This window comes from Lycium ferocissimum, chromosome 2 (assembly GCF_029784015.1).
Source record: "Lycium ferocissimum isolate CSIRO_LF1 chromosome 2, AGI_CSIRO_Lferr_CH_V1, whole genome shotgun sequence".
Taxonomy (NCBI): domain Eukaryota; kingdom Viridiplantae; phylum Streptophyta; class Magnoliopsida; order Solanales; family Solanaceae; genus Lycium; species Lycium ferocissimum.
Window position 1 is genome coordinate 49486871 of NC_081343.1, and position 16393 is coordinate 49503263.

At 36.5% G+C, this 16393-nt stretch overlaps 1 protein-coding gene across 2 annotated transcripts; it reads left to right on the plus strand.

The window, feature by feature from the left end:
* Nucleotides 1-10520: 10520 nt before the first annotated feature.
* On the plus strand, nt 10521-15483 carry LOC132042517 (la-related protein 6A). 2 transcript variants are annotated; one of them, XM_059433037.1, is made up of 11 exons: nt 10521-10826; nt 11743-11824; nt 12007-12101; nt 12230-12301; nt 12387-12466; nt 12560-12644; nt 12902-12949; nt 13040-13105; nt 13202-13336; nt 15053-15176; nt 15262-15483. In XM_059433037.1, the coding sequence occupies exons 1-11, from the start codon at nt 10638-10640 to the stop codon at nt 15387-15389; spliced, it is 1104 nt and encodes a 367-aa protein (XP_059289020.1). In that variant the 5' UTR covers nt 10521-10637; the 3' UTR covers nt 15390-15483. The 2 variants fall into 2 exon arrangements, with proteins under 2 accessions (XP_059289020.1, XP_059289023.1); XM_059433040.1 differs by lacking the exon at nt 12230-12301.
* The last annotated feature ends 910 nt before the right edge of the window (nt 15484-16393 follow it).

A 16393-nucleotide genomic window follows, 5' to 3' on the forward strand; every position in this document is an offset into this window, starting at 1 on the left:
ATGCAGGGGCAGAGGTAATATATAACATGTGGGTTTGGATGAAGCTTTGGTCTAAATTTAGTATTTGTGTTTAAAAAATCATTAGATATGTCTACAAAATAAATTCAAACCTAATTATTAAGATCCAATACCGTGACATAAAATTCAAAACTTATAAAGTTTAATTTCTAATTTCTCTTATGAAATCATTTTCCTTATAGAGGTGACACTCATGTCACTACAATTGTGAAAAACGCCTTTGTACTCTTAGTAGGCGTTTGGCCATAGAAACCAAAAACTTTTTCACTTTTTTTTTTTTTTTTGAATTTTGGAGTTGAAGTTGGAGTTGTGTTTGACTATAGCTTTTGCAAATAGTATTTTGTTGTTGAAATGTACTTTTTCAACAAGGTTATGGTTGTGAAAAAGGTGAAAAACAAGGTTTTGATTGTTTTTCAAATTCCAAATACAACTTCAAATTTTTATGGCCAAACACTAATTTTTGGAAAAAATGAAAAAAAAAATCCGGGAAAAAGTGTATAATTCTTAGTTTCAATGGATTCGAATGGCTCATTAAATACTTCTAAACACTTCAACTAACAAAAAAAAAAAAAAAAAGGTCACTTCCTCCTTCCCCCAAAAAAAAGTCACTTGCTCAACTACATTATGCACCATAGCCATTTGTAAATTATGACCTACTTTGCATTCGTGCATTAGGACGGATAAATAAAACAATCATTTGTATATTTTTAACATTACTAGATTAAAAGAATAATAAACTCGAAATAACAAAAGTTATAAGTATGATATCGTAAATTATAAGAAATGTTAATATTACAAAATTTAACATAGGACGGATAAGGCTCTTCAAGTCCTTTTGTGCACTGAGAGGTCATTTGGTTCAAATACAACTTATGTAGAAATTAATACTCTAGTAATTGTAATGTAAAGTCAGTAATCCAATGATCAATAACTATGTAAGTACTCTATTATTTATGCCGATAACAAAAATCACACCCGAATACTGCATTTTTAATGATGGATTTTGTGCGAAATATAAATGCCAACCAAGCATTGCATTGCTAGTGATGAATTTTACGTAGGTATTATAATACCTTATACTTGAAAGTTGCAACCAAACGACCCCCAACCCGTACAAAAATCACTTTTCAACTACATTAAATACAGTAGGTCATTTGTAAATTTTGACCTATTGTGCAGTACGTACATTAGTAGGGACGCATTAATCATATCATAATTTATATTATACATCATTGATATATATTTTTCAAAAAATACAACAGCAACAACATACATAGTGTAATCTCATAGTGTGGGGTCTAGAAAGGGTAGAGTGTACGCACACTCTACTCCTACCTCGTAGATAGAGAGACCGTTTCTCAAAGACTCTTAACTCAAGTAAAGCAGTTCAAAGCAGTTGAAAAGAAAACAAAAAAGCAATATCACCACAAAACACATGCGGAATGGGAAGCACTTGATATGATCTCAAATGGCACAAATGGCACGAATATCTTAAGGACTTACATCCAAGGCATGTGGATACTAAGAGGAATGTTGGACCCTTTTGTGGGCCCACATAAGAGAGCATATGACGTTTGGATGATAGCTTGAGGGAAGATTGGAGAGGAAACCATAAGGGAGGAGGCTACTACACAAAGTGGCTAGGAATACAATTCAAGGCTAAGGGTGCAAATTAAGGCTATAATAGCAATTATTAGGCGTGTGGAGTATTGAAGGCCTCATGTGGGGTTAATTTCACAAAGTGCCACTTTAGGGCCTTTGTTATAATAGGCCTAGTATAAATAGATGCCTTAGTCTTTCATTTTAGACCAACCTTGAATTATGATGAAAACCTCTTATGAGTGATAGTTTGTTAAGCTTAGTTATTATAGCTTTATTTGTGTTAATCCTTTGTTGGAATTGCAAACCTATGTCCATTGATTTCAATTGGAGTTGCACCTTTGTGGATTCACGTTATTTATCCTTTTATTGAATTCAAATAGTAGTGGTTCATTGATAGGAAACAGTTAGGAGGGTTTAAGTTTCACATACCTAGATTTGCCTCTAATTCTTTTATCAATTGGGTCTTACTCTATCTCTAATTTTCTCATCCCCAATTCTCTTTATTTTCAATTTTCGATTTGTTTTTGATTTCTAGAGTTTCCAATTAGGATCCTATTATTTGGTATCAGAGCAAAATAGAGGAATTGTTCCATCAATTCTTCATTCTTAATCTATAAAAGTTTTAAAAAAAATCGAAAATCGAAAATTAGTTGTTGTTTGTTGATTTTGATGTTAGATATGAGTTTGTTGATTGATGGTTTAATTGGCCTTAATTAGTATTGAGCTTTGTTCTACTACTCATTAAGAGTCTAGATCTGCAATTTGGAGAAAAAATGGGGTGATTTGGAGTTGATTTGAAAATTGGGTGTTCTTCAAGTTCATAGGCATCTTCATATCTTCATAGTTAAGAAGAAAACCCAAAATGAAGTTTTGATCCAAAGTTTTTTCAAGTACAAGGGAAAAAAGTATTATACCAGCCCAAAAAAGAAAAATACAAAGTTTGGAGGGGCCCCACGTCATCAAAAAGTCAGAATAATCAGCATAAAGTTCGAGAAAAATGTCACAGGAATGCGTGCATTGCTTGAGCAACGCTCGTGGGCAGACGCGCGTCACACCCTCTATGCGCCCCCAACGCGCCTAGGCAAATTTTTGCATAAATCTCAGAAAATTAGGGCGCGTGTTGCACAACTTCAGAAGCGTGTTTCATGTGCGTTAGACCCGCGACGCATGAGGTTCAGAAAACTTCCAAAAAAAATTCTAAGTGTCAAAAACGGTTTGACTCTTTCTTAACTTCTTTTCTTTGATTCTTCTGACTAATTAACAACTTGTAATCGATCTGTTGTTAACTAGTTCTTGAGTCCGTTAATTCGTTCGTGCTAATTCTTCTTAAGCTTTTTCTCTTTTATCTCGTTGAATCTTTATTGGTTCTCGTCCGTTTACTTTGAGTCATCCTTCATTCATTCGAACAAGAATCCACTCTTTCACGAAGCTAGCAACCGAGTGACTTGATTGGATAATTAGTTACTATTCCAACTTTAGAGATAATACTAGGTTTTGTGGTAAGGATAGAGCGTTCAATATGAGTGAGTGAGGCTTTTACTACTAACATCGTTTGCTAGTTTTGTAGGTTATAATGTCTAATCAAGGAAAGCGTACTAAAAATGGGGAGGAACCATCATACATAGTGAGTTCATTGAACATAATCATTAGTTAATTGGCGGCATTGACTTCGAATATGGGAGGATTGACGAAGTGGATAGAAAGTTTGGAGACGAAGGTAGTGTAAGTTGAGACCTCAAATAGAATGGGCACTCCCTATTCTCAAGTTGAAGGAGATTTAGGTAAGAACACGAAAACTACCCCAACCTTTACACCCGTACACATATTGTGTTATCCCCCTACCACCTCTTCACCTACTCAAAGAGCTCTACAACCTCAACCACCCACATTCCAAAACACCTATCGACAAACCTATCCCCAAGTATACCAAAATAAATAAAAATAAGCTAATACCACAAAGAACCCCATAAAATATTCCACAAGCACCTCCACAAAACTAACAACAAGATCCCTTCCAAAATAAATACCAAAACCCGTTGAATGAAGTGGAGGATGAAAAGATGCCACAAGAAAGGTGGTGGGATGAAAAGTGTCAAGGAGGAATACGTGGAGCGATGGATAATTGGGACAGAGGAAGACAAAGTGACTTGGCAAGGTTTCAAGGCCATGAGGCTAAGTTCTAAGGTCATGAATACCGAGAGAGATGGCATGGCAAGGTCATGAGGCTCATGGTGATAATGAGCGAAACTTGAATAGCATCAAGGTAACACTTCCTAAGTTCAATGGGAGTAGTGATCCGAAAGAGTTCCTTGAATGGAAGTGTAACACCTCGTATCTTTGACCTAAGCTTTGACCATGATCTTAGACTTAGAAAATCAGATAAAGAATGAGAGAATTGAAATTTCCCTGTTCAGTTGTAATATGGGGGTTTACGCCCATGAACAGTGACCGTATTTCAGTATACGGTCCGTAAAGCAAGTCGTAAACTGGTACCAAGAATTTCTGAACATTCTGGAATTTGGCATTTTGATGTCACATGGTTAAATACGGACCGTATTTCGATTTACGGCCCGTATTTCAAAACTTGGGAAAACTTCCTTGATGAAAGTTGTAGGGCTTTGAAATACCTTTCCAACGGTATATTATGGGGGTCAAACGGACATCTGAGCAAAGAAAGTTATGGCTATTTTACCGAAGAGACGCGGTGCGGTCCGTATTGCAAATACGGACCGTATTTCGCCTTTACGACCCGAATCGGGGAAATACGGCCAAAGACTCGTGCTGGACGTAAACTACAATTTCCCAGGACAGTATATATTCGTCCATACCAGTTCAAGTCATTATTTTTCATTCCTTCAAGCCCTGGAACGACTTCCTACCCTCTTCCATCATCAAGAACACCAAGGTAAGCCCACTCTAATTATTCCAAAACAATTCCAATACCTATCCTAGTAATCTAAACAAGAAATTACCATTCTAAAACTAGGATTTTCAAGAAAACCCATCTCAAGGTTTAAGAATTCAAGATTTTGAAAATCTTCTTCAAAGCTCAAGTCTTTAATTCAAGTTTTGGAGCGACTAAGGTACGTAGTTACTATCTACGTGTGGGAACATCATTGTTCTTCCCCATGCCTCATAATCCATAAAATTATGATTTTCTACTAAAACTAGGGTTTCTATACCATGCTCATGATAACCCTAGGTCCATGTCCATGATTATATTACGTATGAATTGTTGTAATTCCATCATTGAGTTCTTAATATTTCTTTATGATTATTGAGAATCCGTCCGTAATCTATGAAAACCCATATCTTGTATTCCATGGGTTCTTGCATGCATGTTTTTAAATAAGATGATTATTTCATGAATATCCTACATATCTACAAGTTTTCATGCAACTGTATTATATAATTACTTTCATGCTATGATACAAGATACATACATACTAAATACAATTTATTTCATGAAACCATATTTACAAGTTATTTCGTGAAACCATGCTTACACGTTATTTCATGAAACCATGTTTACAAGCTATTTCATGAAACCATGTTTACAAGTTATTTCGTGAAATCATGATTACAAGACAAGTACAAGTTAATTCACGAAAGTCATGGGCTTCTTAGCCAATTATATTATGTTCATGTTTTTTGGGAGTTGCACGAATTACCGAGAAGGCTCGGATAAGCTCGAAACATGTAGCCACCATAGGACAAGGATCGCTCCGCCCGTTAGGACGATACCTTAATTTTACACCGAACGGATCCATCGGCACGATACCATCTTATACCCCGGCAGGATGAGGCTCGCCGGTCGCGGCGAGGACCGACTCCACGTACCCGTGGTGATATCACATGTCGGTTTATGAAATGCTCTCCCTACTTATCATGTTTTACTTGTGTTATATATACATGTACTCATGCTCATGCTCATGTCCAGATTTTCGATTCTTATCACGTTATTCCATGTCCCATGTTATTTCTTTCGATTGTTTTTACATACTAGTACATTCAATGTGGCCGACGTCCCCTTTTATTGCCGGGGCCCGCATTTCACGACGCAGTACGGATTTACACGACGACGCCTCGCTTCGCAGATCCGCACGTACCGGCTTATTCGCGAGCCCCATCTTATTCGGGGTTTCGACATTGTCATTTCTTAATTAGTTTTGCATCTAAAGGTATGCTGGGGGCCTTGTCCCAGCAAGTATGTTTTTCAGTCAGGATTCACGATTAGAGGTTTCATAGACTAGTCAGCTTAGTTATGTTAGACATGCAAGGTGTTTAGTCATCTTTGGCTCAACTCATGTTATTTCCGCATTTGTGATTTAAATAAGTATTTTCATTAAATTATTATGACATCTCATGTTTATGAAAGCTCATCACGTTCATGCTATATTTTCGCTTATGTATGCCTCATGATGATTCAGCAAGCCATGTGGTTCGCTCGGTCACATGCAGTATGGCACCGAATGCCGTGTTTCGCCCAGGCCATGGTTCGGGACGTGACAGGAAGTTGCAAAGTGAGAGGATATTCCTCACCAACAACATTTCGGAGGCTTTGAAATCAAGGTATCCCTCACCAATTTGAGGGATATGCATCGATTTGGTGGGAATATAAGAAACGAGAATGGGCTTAACAATATATATTTGATCTTTTTACATGGAATGAATTGATTGAGCTCATGGAAACAAGATATTTACCTTCTACATACTATCAAGAAGTGCATAAAAAGGTGTACATGTTGAAACAAGGCTCCAAGAGTGTTGAAGAGTACTTTGATGAATTTGAAAACTTGAGGATGAAGTCCAACATAGAGGAGCACTTGAACTATACTCTCATAAGATTTATGGCTAACTTGAATCGTGAAATTTCCAAACCCATGAGGCTACAAACTTATGAGAGTCTATAAGAAGCTTTCTATGATCTTTGGTTGAGTCGGACTTGAAAGAAGAAAAATCGTACAAAGCAAAGGATATGACAACTTCATCATGGGGAAAAAGTAAAGATAAGTAGAAACCATCCACTTGGAAAAAACCCAAGACCACTACTCAAGCTCCTCAAGCTAAGTTTGACGATAAGGCAAAAGGAGGTAACAATGCTAAACTTAACTTCCCTCGTCCATTTACCGCTTAATGTTTCAAGTGTCAAGGTATATGACATATTTCAAGTGATTGTCTCAATATAAGGACAATTGTGGTCTTACGAGATGGGTACCGAACCGATGAGAAAAATGAGGGCGGGGTTGGTAGTGATGATGAGGAGGAAAAGAGTGAGCATGAGGGAGATTCCGATGGTGATGATGAAGAGAGAATGGAAGAAAAAATGAACTTTGCTATTGTAGTGCGACGAGCCATGGGTGATATAGCTAGAAAAGAGCTTGATAAAAAAGAAAATCTATGTCATGCTAGATGTAAGATAGTGGACAAGGTGTGTTCATTGATTATTGATGGTGGAAGTTGTACGAATGCGGTAAGCCAATTCTTGGTTGAAAACATGAAATTTCCCACAAAAAAATATCCTAGTCCTTACAAACTCCAATAGTTCAATGAATGTGGTGAAATGAGGGTCACCAAGCAAGCTATTCTCAAGTTTAGCATTGGTAGGTATCAAGATAAAATCTTATGTGATGTGGTACCAATGCAAGCATGTCACCTTTTGCTTGGGAGGCCTTGGCAATTTGATAGGGATGCTCAACATAGTGGAAGATCCAACAAGTACTCGTTTGTGTTGGATGGTAAGAAATTCATCCTTGCTCTATTGACTCCCGTGAAGACTATAGAATCATGAAGGAACTTTGTGAGAGGGTTCAAAATGGGGGCACGGGGTGAGTAAAAAGGAGACCTTGGTTGCTCAAGAAGGACAAGGTTCAACTCAAGAGAAGGGTAAAAGGTGTATGGTTGCCAAACCAAACTTTTGTTCGAATGGCATGTTGAGAGGTGAGGTTAAGTATAGTGATGTAAGGGAGTTGTCACCAACTCATGCTAACCCCTCTAACCTTTTTACTTCTTCTAGTTGTCTTGTTTCTTTTGTAGGTACTCATAAAGATGATCATCCAAAAGAAACAATGCCTGAAGGTTACCAAATTCCTTGGGAAAGTGAAGTACTTCAAACCTCCTCCGAAGAGGAAAGCCAATGCAAGGAACTTGACCAAGGTGACAAAGGTTATGAACATAAGCTACATGGTAACAAAGCTAATCCTTACACTTTAATGAACTTGGGAGAATATGTTGTGACTAATAGCCAATTGAGTAATGATAAAGTTTTATCTTTTATGGAACATGTTGGGTCGATGCTAATTAATGATGATGTCCTTGTTGAGAGTGCTCACACACTAGTTGATCCTTATGATAGAATTGAGTCTTTTTACAAGATCGATTTGCATCCACCTAGTGTTGTCACTTGTGCATCTATTGTTCCCTTTGAGAGTGGATTTGCTTGCCTTAATTCACATGTTTTAGTTGCATATTTTCTCTTTAAGGATAATGTTTTGTTTGATAGTGACATGATTGTTGATAGTGATGTGCATAATTCTATGTCATGTGTCATGAAAAATGTAGTCATATTTGGGGTTCACAAAATCTATGGGAATCCGCTATGGGGTGATGACCCTTTCCCTTGTGATGGGAACCTCCTCTTGAGGGAATATAATATGCTTGTTGGAAAGGATTGTCTTAAAAGGAAGGGTAAAACTTGTTTACAAATTACTATTCATTTCTTGTGTGATACCTTTCCGTACCATCTCTTTGCATGTGATTCTCTTCTTGTGATATTACTCCAACTAAGAATTGACATACATGGAGGATATATGCAAAATGACTTGAGACATGCTTTTGTCTATGACCCCGGTGTCATATTCTCTTGTCATGATTTGGTGGTGAGACCATTTTGGGATGGAACTAGTGCCATGGATTGGATTTTGGGTTGGGATGACCTTGCTTTAGATGTAGCATTTAGCCTTATAAAAGGTCGATCTTGTTTGGGAAATGAGGATCTAATGTGTTTCATAACTTCTAGAACTAATGCAGCATTCCATACTTTTTGTTTTAGGACCATTGGTTTCTTTTCTTTAACCTCGTTTCATGATATGTGAAGGAATCAACTTCTTGATACCTCATGTGTGGAAATTCTATTGATGATATTCATTGATACTTGGTTGTACCACAAGTTTGTGTGTCCTTGGCATGACTATAGGATTTTTATCTTATGTACTAACCCTCGTGTCATGAGGTCCATGTTGTTGTTTGTCTTCCCTATGCTTTTGCAAGGTACGGATTCGATGACGAATGCTTTTCAAGAAGGGGGGATAATATGATCTCAAATGGCACAAATCTCTCAAGGACTTACATCCAAGGCATGTGGATACTAATAGGAACGTTGGACCCTCTTGTGAACCCACATAAGAGAGCATATGACATTTGGATGATAGCTTGGGAGAGAGGCTACTACACAAAGTGGCTAGGAGTGCAAGGAGGGCTAGAAGTGAAATTCATGGCTAAAGGTTGCAACTCACGGCTAGGAATACAATTCAAGGCTAAGGTTTGCAATTATTGGGCGTGTGGAGTATTGAAGGCCTCATGTGGATTTAATTTCGCAAAGTGCCACTTTAGGGCTTTTGTTGTAATAGACCTAGTATAAATAGATGCCTTAGTCTTTCATTTTAGACCAACCTTGAATTATGATGAAAACCTCTTATGAGTGATAGTTTGTTAAGCTTAGTTATTATAGCTTTAGTTGTGTTAATCCTTTGTTGGAATTGCAAACCTAAGGCCGTTGATTTCAATTGGAGTTGCACCTTTGTGGATTCAAGTTGTTTCTCCTTTTATTGAATTCAAATAGTAGTGGTTCATTGATAGGAATCAATTTAGAGGGTTTAGGTTTCACATACTTAAATTTACCTAGAATTTCTTTATCAATTGAGTCTTATTCGATCTATCTCTAATCTTCTCATTCCCAATTCTCTTTATTTTCAATTTCCGCTTTGTTTTTGTTTTTGATTTCTAGGGTTTCAATTAGGATCCTATTAGCACTACATAACATTTAGAGAAGGAAACAGTAACAACACCGAAATAATGCAAGAACGCAGTACAAGAATCACAAGAAATTTTTTTTTTAGAAAATATTAATCCCTCTGAATAAATAAAAGTGTCTACTTACCCCCCCCCCCCTCCTTTTTTTTTTATTAAAAAAGAGTGTTTACTTACCAAATCAAGAAACAATTAACCTTATTCTTCTAAAATTATCCTTATTGAGTGTTAAGTGATTAAATCCCAATACTTATTTAATTAGCAGTAGTTTAGTCAAATTACTTATTTTTGTTAAAATTAGTATTTTCTTAAAGAATGTCAAATGACTAAGAGCCTGTTTGGCTTAGCTTATAAGTTGTTTTCAGTTTTTTTGCGTGTTTGGCTGGCCTGCTTATAAGTTATTTTGTGCTTAAAATAAGCTCAAAAAAATAAGTTGGGATAGCCCAACTTATTTTTTTAGGCTTATAAGCTGTTTTCAGCTTATAAACTATTTTTTTAAGCTAAGCCAAACGGGCTCTAAGTGGATACTCTTTTTTATCTGGAGGAGTACTTTGTACTTTATAAAGAATTTAAAAACTATTTTTTTTTAAAGCTGGACCTAAGAGCCCGTTTGGATTGGCTTATAAAGTTAACTTTTTTTTTTTGAGAAAGACTTTGTACTTTATAAAGAATTTAAAATGAACTGTAAATTGATGTGAATTTTTAAAGCTGGACTAAACTGACTAAAATGGACTAAATGTATTTTTTATTTTTTTATTTTGACTAGATGACTCACTTTGAGTAACGAAAGCTAAAAAAAAAAAAAAAAAAAAAAAAAAAGAAGGGTGAACTAGTTTCGTATCAATAGATCTTTCCTATATATAGTTGCCTATTTCCAGAAAAGGTCTTTTGAGAGAAGGAGGAGGGGAAAAAAGGAAAGAAAATAATGTGTATTTTCCTTTGATTTTTCCATATATCTTCTCTCCTTTCTCTCCTTTAAAGAAATAATAATGGAAGTTGACGGTGAAGGAGTAGTAGTAGTTCCATCTCCACCGCATGATGATGGTGATGATCATCCTCATTTATCACCCGTTGGATCGCCTGACTCTGATCATCTTTCTCAGCCGTCTGATCAACTCCATCCCCAAGTCACACCCACTGTTCTCACCGATGATCTTCGTATCAAGATCGTCAAGCAGGTCCCTTTTTATTTGATGAGTTTTAGGGTTTAAGCTAAAAGGTCAAGTTTTGAAGTCAAGTTTTGTCCCTTTGATGATGCTGTGTAATTGATTTGATGGGCAAGATGCTTTTCAATTTTTCTCAGAATTTTCCTAACTGTAGATATGCTGACTGAATTTTTTCGAAGTGAAAATCTTAGGGTTCTTGAATTAGCTGATTAATGTTTGAAAGTTAGAAATATTTGCTATATATGGTAGAAACAGTGGAGGTATAAATGGGAAATGCTTGGTATGTTCTGAGACTTCCCCATTTGATATATAGTAAAAAGAATCTGATTGATAAATATTTTTCTTGATCTTTGGATGTCCCTGTCAAGTTCTTCGTGTGGTTCTTAATTCTATGAATAGAACTTGAGGAAAAATTGATTTTTTTTAACTTGTTTGAGATATTATAGGTTTGTCAGCTATGTATTATTGTAGTTCTTGCAACATCTTGTTGAAAGTTGCAAAGGAACTGTAATTATAGGATAATGTTTGCTGGACTTCTGTGTGATACTTGTAAAAGATCGTCTGCATCTATCAGAAGTATAGCAAGATGCATGATTTCACTATCTCTTGCTGAAACCTTTCTTTAAGTTAAGTTGTAAAGACTTAGTTAATGAGCATTTGTTGCTTGCGTACATACTTGGGTATTACCATAAGAGTATTTTGCTATGTACAACCTTCAGATATTAGAGCTTATCTTCGATAATTCTAGCATTTTACTAGTCCTTGGTAGATATAGGTTTGCTTCTCTGTCTTAGTGGCTAAATATTAGTATTAAAATCTGTAGCATATAACTACATGGCAGTATTTTGCTTCCAACCACTATCCAGTTCTCAGATGTAAATGAAAATTGACATAACCAAGCATGTAGCTGAAATTCTACCTCTTGCAGGTTGAGTATTACTTCAGCGATGAAAATTTACCTACTGACAAGTTTCTGCTGAAGTATGTGACTAGAGACAAGGAAGGGTTTGGTAAGTGTTGGAGTTTATTTAGTTATTTATGATACTGCCTTCAAATTGCTTTCCTACTCCCTCTCCACGTTCTCTTATTCTTGTAAGGGTTTTATGTTTTGTATCCTCTAGTATCTCTCCTATACTGCTGCACTCCACTACCTTCTTATCTTAAAATCTCAACTGAGTGCTGTTTCTTGCAGTCCCGGTGAAAGTAATTGCTTCTTTTAGAAAAGTCAAGAAGCTTACGAGGGAGACATCAATAATATCGGCTGCACTTAGGGAATCTTCTTTTCTTGTAAGTCTAACTTCTTCTTGTTGACTATAAAGAATATTGCTTCACACCCCTTTTAATCCATTTGTCTTTATGTAAATAGTCCTATGCTATGTCTTTCATTCTCTTTGTTCTTTTTTCTTTTTCTGGAGGTTGTAAGTCCTGATGGTGGAAAGGTGAAGCGACTTCATCCTCTTCCATTAAGTGAGATTAAAGATCCCAAGGTATTGATATACTTCTATGGGAACTCGATAATATAATCTAAACTATAGTTGGGATGAAGTAATTCTTCTACTTACCATGTTTTAGGTTTGTACCGTGTTGGTGGAAAATCTACCTGAGGATCGTTCCGTGGATAACCTTAGGCGCATATTTGGCCAGGCTGGGAAGTATGTTTCTTTTTCTTTTTCTTACTCTATTTTCTTTTTGACTGCTGTTATTTTCCTAGAAACAATGGGCATTGAAATTTTTTGAACTTCCAGTGTAAAGCATATTACCATCCGTGATCCACACACTGAAAGAGATCCCCGAAAATGCACTACTGCTGAGAAGCTGCTCAGTGGAAAGGTATGTAACTACAGATACTACGTCAGAGCATCTAAGATCTGACTAGTGTGAAGCATGGGATGGGTCTCAAAACAGTTGACCTACATTTAGAAATTTAGTTTTCCTAGTTGTTCATGAGAAATATCATCACGTTTAGGGTCCAGTTGGTCTTGCTGTTTGTGTTTGCATCATAACGAGAAGCTTTGAGGTGGCAGCATTATGTTCTTTCTTCATGCATGGGTTGGACATTTATTTCTTCTTCTTTTTTCTCATTGTAGTTGCATGCTCTTGTGGAATATAGCACAGTGGAAGCTGCTGAAAAAGCTGTGAGTGTGAAGCTAGGTTCCTATTCTAGTTCATTTTGGCCGTGTCATTTCAATAAATCTGATATCGTTCATTTTGTGGTGGCTTTACAGGTGGCCATTTTGAATGATGAACAGGATTGGAGATTTGGCTTGCGAGTCAAGCTTCTCATGAAAACAGTAATTTGTTTTGTCTCCTTGTCCTTTTTTTTGGCCTGTACACTGAATAATATTGTGATTGGTGTATGCAGTATAACATGTTATGTTTCTCTTCAGAACAAGCCTGGCCAAAGTAAGAAAGGCTGGAGAGATCAAGATTCCGATAGGAATAACAATATCCAAGCATCTGATCTGGCAGTTAATGAAGAAAACCATTCAAGCGAACATCGCGTTGATTCACAAGATGAAGAGGTTAATCTTAATTTCTTTTTCAATCTTTAGATTTATGTCCAAATATAGTTGCTGAGTAGTAGTATACTCGTGTTAGTGTCTAGAAAGCAGATGAGTAAGGTGTTGCGAGACAAAGGATGAATGCTACTTGATTATTTATATTTAAACATATTACGTACCTTAAGAAATATAAATGGAAAAATAAAAGAAGGAAGAAGTAGATGAAAACTGATGGCTGGAAGTTAGGATGTTGTTGTTTAAACTCAATACAATAGTTAAGTATATATTCTTAATAAGTATGTCATAATGATTATTTACAAATAAGAACTTCCCTTATTTCATGAGCTCAAAAAAAAATCCTATTTAAAGACCTTCTTGTATGTTATGTTGTTAGATACTTTCTGTTTCACTTGCTCTTTCATTGATACATTGAAAATATCTCTACATCCATATATTCCTTCACACATTGCACGTCCGTAACCTCATTTTGGGCACTCTCCATGACAACATCACTCCACGCTCTCAAAGATTATTCCTAGGAAGCTCACCAAAAAACATACTAATGAAACTCTCCATCTCCCTCAATCATTCTCATGCCCTGAACAACCATAGAATACCAAAATCTTCTTCTCTCATGCCACCAGTGCACTTCACCTTAACCTGACCCTTTTTCATCGATGAGACAAAATCCAATTTCATCTCGTCTACTCGTGCATCACTCACATCCATTATGGAAAAAACAACAGACTCCTCTAATTCTTCTCCATTTTTCTACCATTTTTACATAAATAACCAAAAGCTTTATCCGCCATTTTTCAATCGACTTCTATGGTTCTTTTCCAATACCTAAAGCCTCATCAAGGTCTTAGAGAGAGAGAAAGGTTAGATTGAGTTGAAAATTTCAGGGCATGGCTTTGACAGTTAAAAGAAAAAGAGAAAAAAAAGAATATAGAAGAACTCTTAATTTTAGAGCGGTGATTCCATTATCCACCAAGTTTTGAACTGTGCGCCACTGGCGCTCAGGAATTTCTCGGTTATAAAAGAAGAGAAGAGCTCTAAGTCTATGCTGAAAATAAAGACAAAATAAATAACGGGGAACAAAGGAAATTAGGTGTAAACAACACTTGTTAGTGCTTGTATAAACCCCCTTATTCCCATTTGGTTATTTCTATCACATCATCACTCTGGTGGTGTGAGATACATTTTGAATGAGTACTGGGGGAGCACTAGGTTGTTTGCAAAGTTTAAGGGTGTAACCGATAACAAGTTCAAGGGGGAATTTATGGATTCTCACAAAATGTTTCCTTCATTTGAAACACGTCTGCCAATGGGATTTAGGCTGTGAATTATTCTTAAAAACCAAGTATGAAAGAATGGGTGAGCATAGAGTTAGATAGTCAGACTAGTTTTGATTGCATATGAAAGGAAAAAAGGAAGGGAGTAAGCATAGTCACTGTTAAAAGCAAAAGGGTCAATGTAAAACAAGTATCCCTGCTGTTTGTTCCCTCTCTTTTCCGTTTGTCTCATTTCTTTTCCACTGTGCCAGTTGTCAAACCGATCAACACTTGATCTTGAATTGTCTTCTTATGTTGTTCGCTTGACAAATAATCTTCTGGCTGCCATTTTCACTGATAGCAATTGTAATATTCTACAGTTTAATGGTTTCTTGAGAATCAATAAGATCGAAATTTCTGGGGAAGTTAAGTACGTTTTCTTTCAATATTTCTTCCATTGCAGGAAGGAGATCTTCTATCAAAAGGGACCATTGTGGAGCATGCACAAGTGGAGAAAAATGGGCCCAGGGTGCCAACCAGAAACCGAGGTCGTGGAAGGAGAAACAAGCGTGGCATACATGGACATGGTATTTTTCCAAGGACAACTTATTTTCTCTTGCTTCCTACTTATTCCCTTGAAGTTGATCATAGTTGTTGTTTAAACATCGCCAGGCCATGGAACTACTACTTCCAGTCATGCGGTTGAACCATCGAAACCTCCTCCTGGTCCAAAAATGCCTGACGGAACCAGAGGATTTACTATGGGACGAGGCCGGCCACTTTCTTCATCTCCAAGCTAATGATGTTTTTTTTCAAATGTGTCTTATTGCAAATATATGATGTGTTTGAGGATTGGTTTTGCTATTGTCAATGTGAAAAATGCTTGGATTATGAGAATGTCAACGTCCGCCGAGTTTGCGAATGTACTCCCGTGTTACTGAATTAAGGGTTCCCGGGGACAGAGGTATATATTGTATTTGCTCTATGTACCATTATGTTATTAAAGATCTTTTGTGCCGATTGGGAAGAATTGGATTTTTGGCTCTTTACAAACTTTTTTTTTTTTTTAGTTTTATGACCCTTTTACAAGAGATTTTTATTTTTTATACGGCAAAAGACATCAAAACCCCCCCGAACTATACCCGAAAAGTCGATATCATACCTAAACTATACTAACGACCGATTACACACCTTAACTTAGTAAACCGAATTAAACTACCCTCGACGTACCAAAACTCCCAATCGTTGAATAACGTGGGCAACACTCGCCCAGGATGAAGTCACGTATTAAATGAACTAATTTATTATTTTATAATCACGTCATAATAATATATTTAAAATAATTAAGCCATTTTAATACCCAAACCCATTTTTAACCTCCATACCCATTTTAACACCCCCAAACCCGTTTCATCACCCTAACCCACCCAAACCCACACACACGAATGCCAAATGTAGAAAATCAAACAAAGACAAACAACAAATCGTTCAATATTCGTCCTAAATCATTTATTTTTATAGTTTACCCGCTCAATATTGCCTGATTTCATACGCTTTTTTAGTTTTTCTTCATCGTAAACCTTTAATCGAAGTGTTGGTGATTGTCCGAACTTGGACGATTCCAAGTTGGGTTTTTTGTCGACGTTGGAGGGCAAAAATCGGTTGTGCTACTAAAAGGTTAGTCCATTGTCTCATTTTATTTCTCAGATTGTGCGATTAGAACTAGGTTTTTTTTTTGCGTCTTTAATTTTTCTACAAATTTACGGTGTAAAAATGGGTAAATGTTGAAAATGTAAATGTCAAT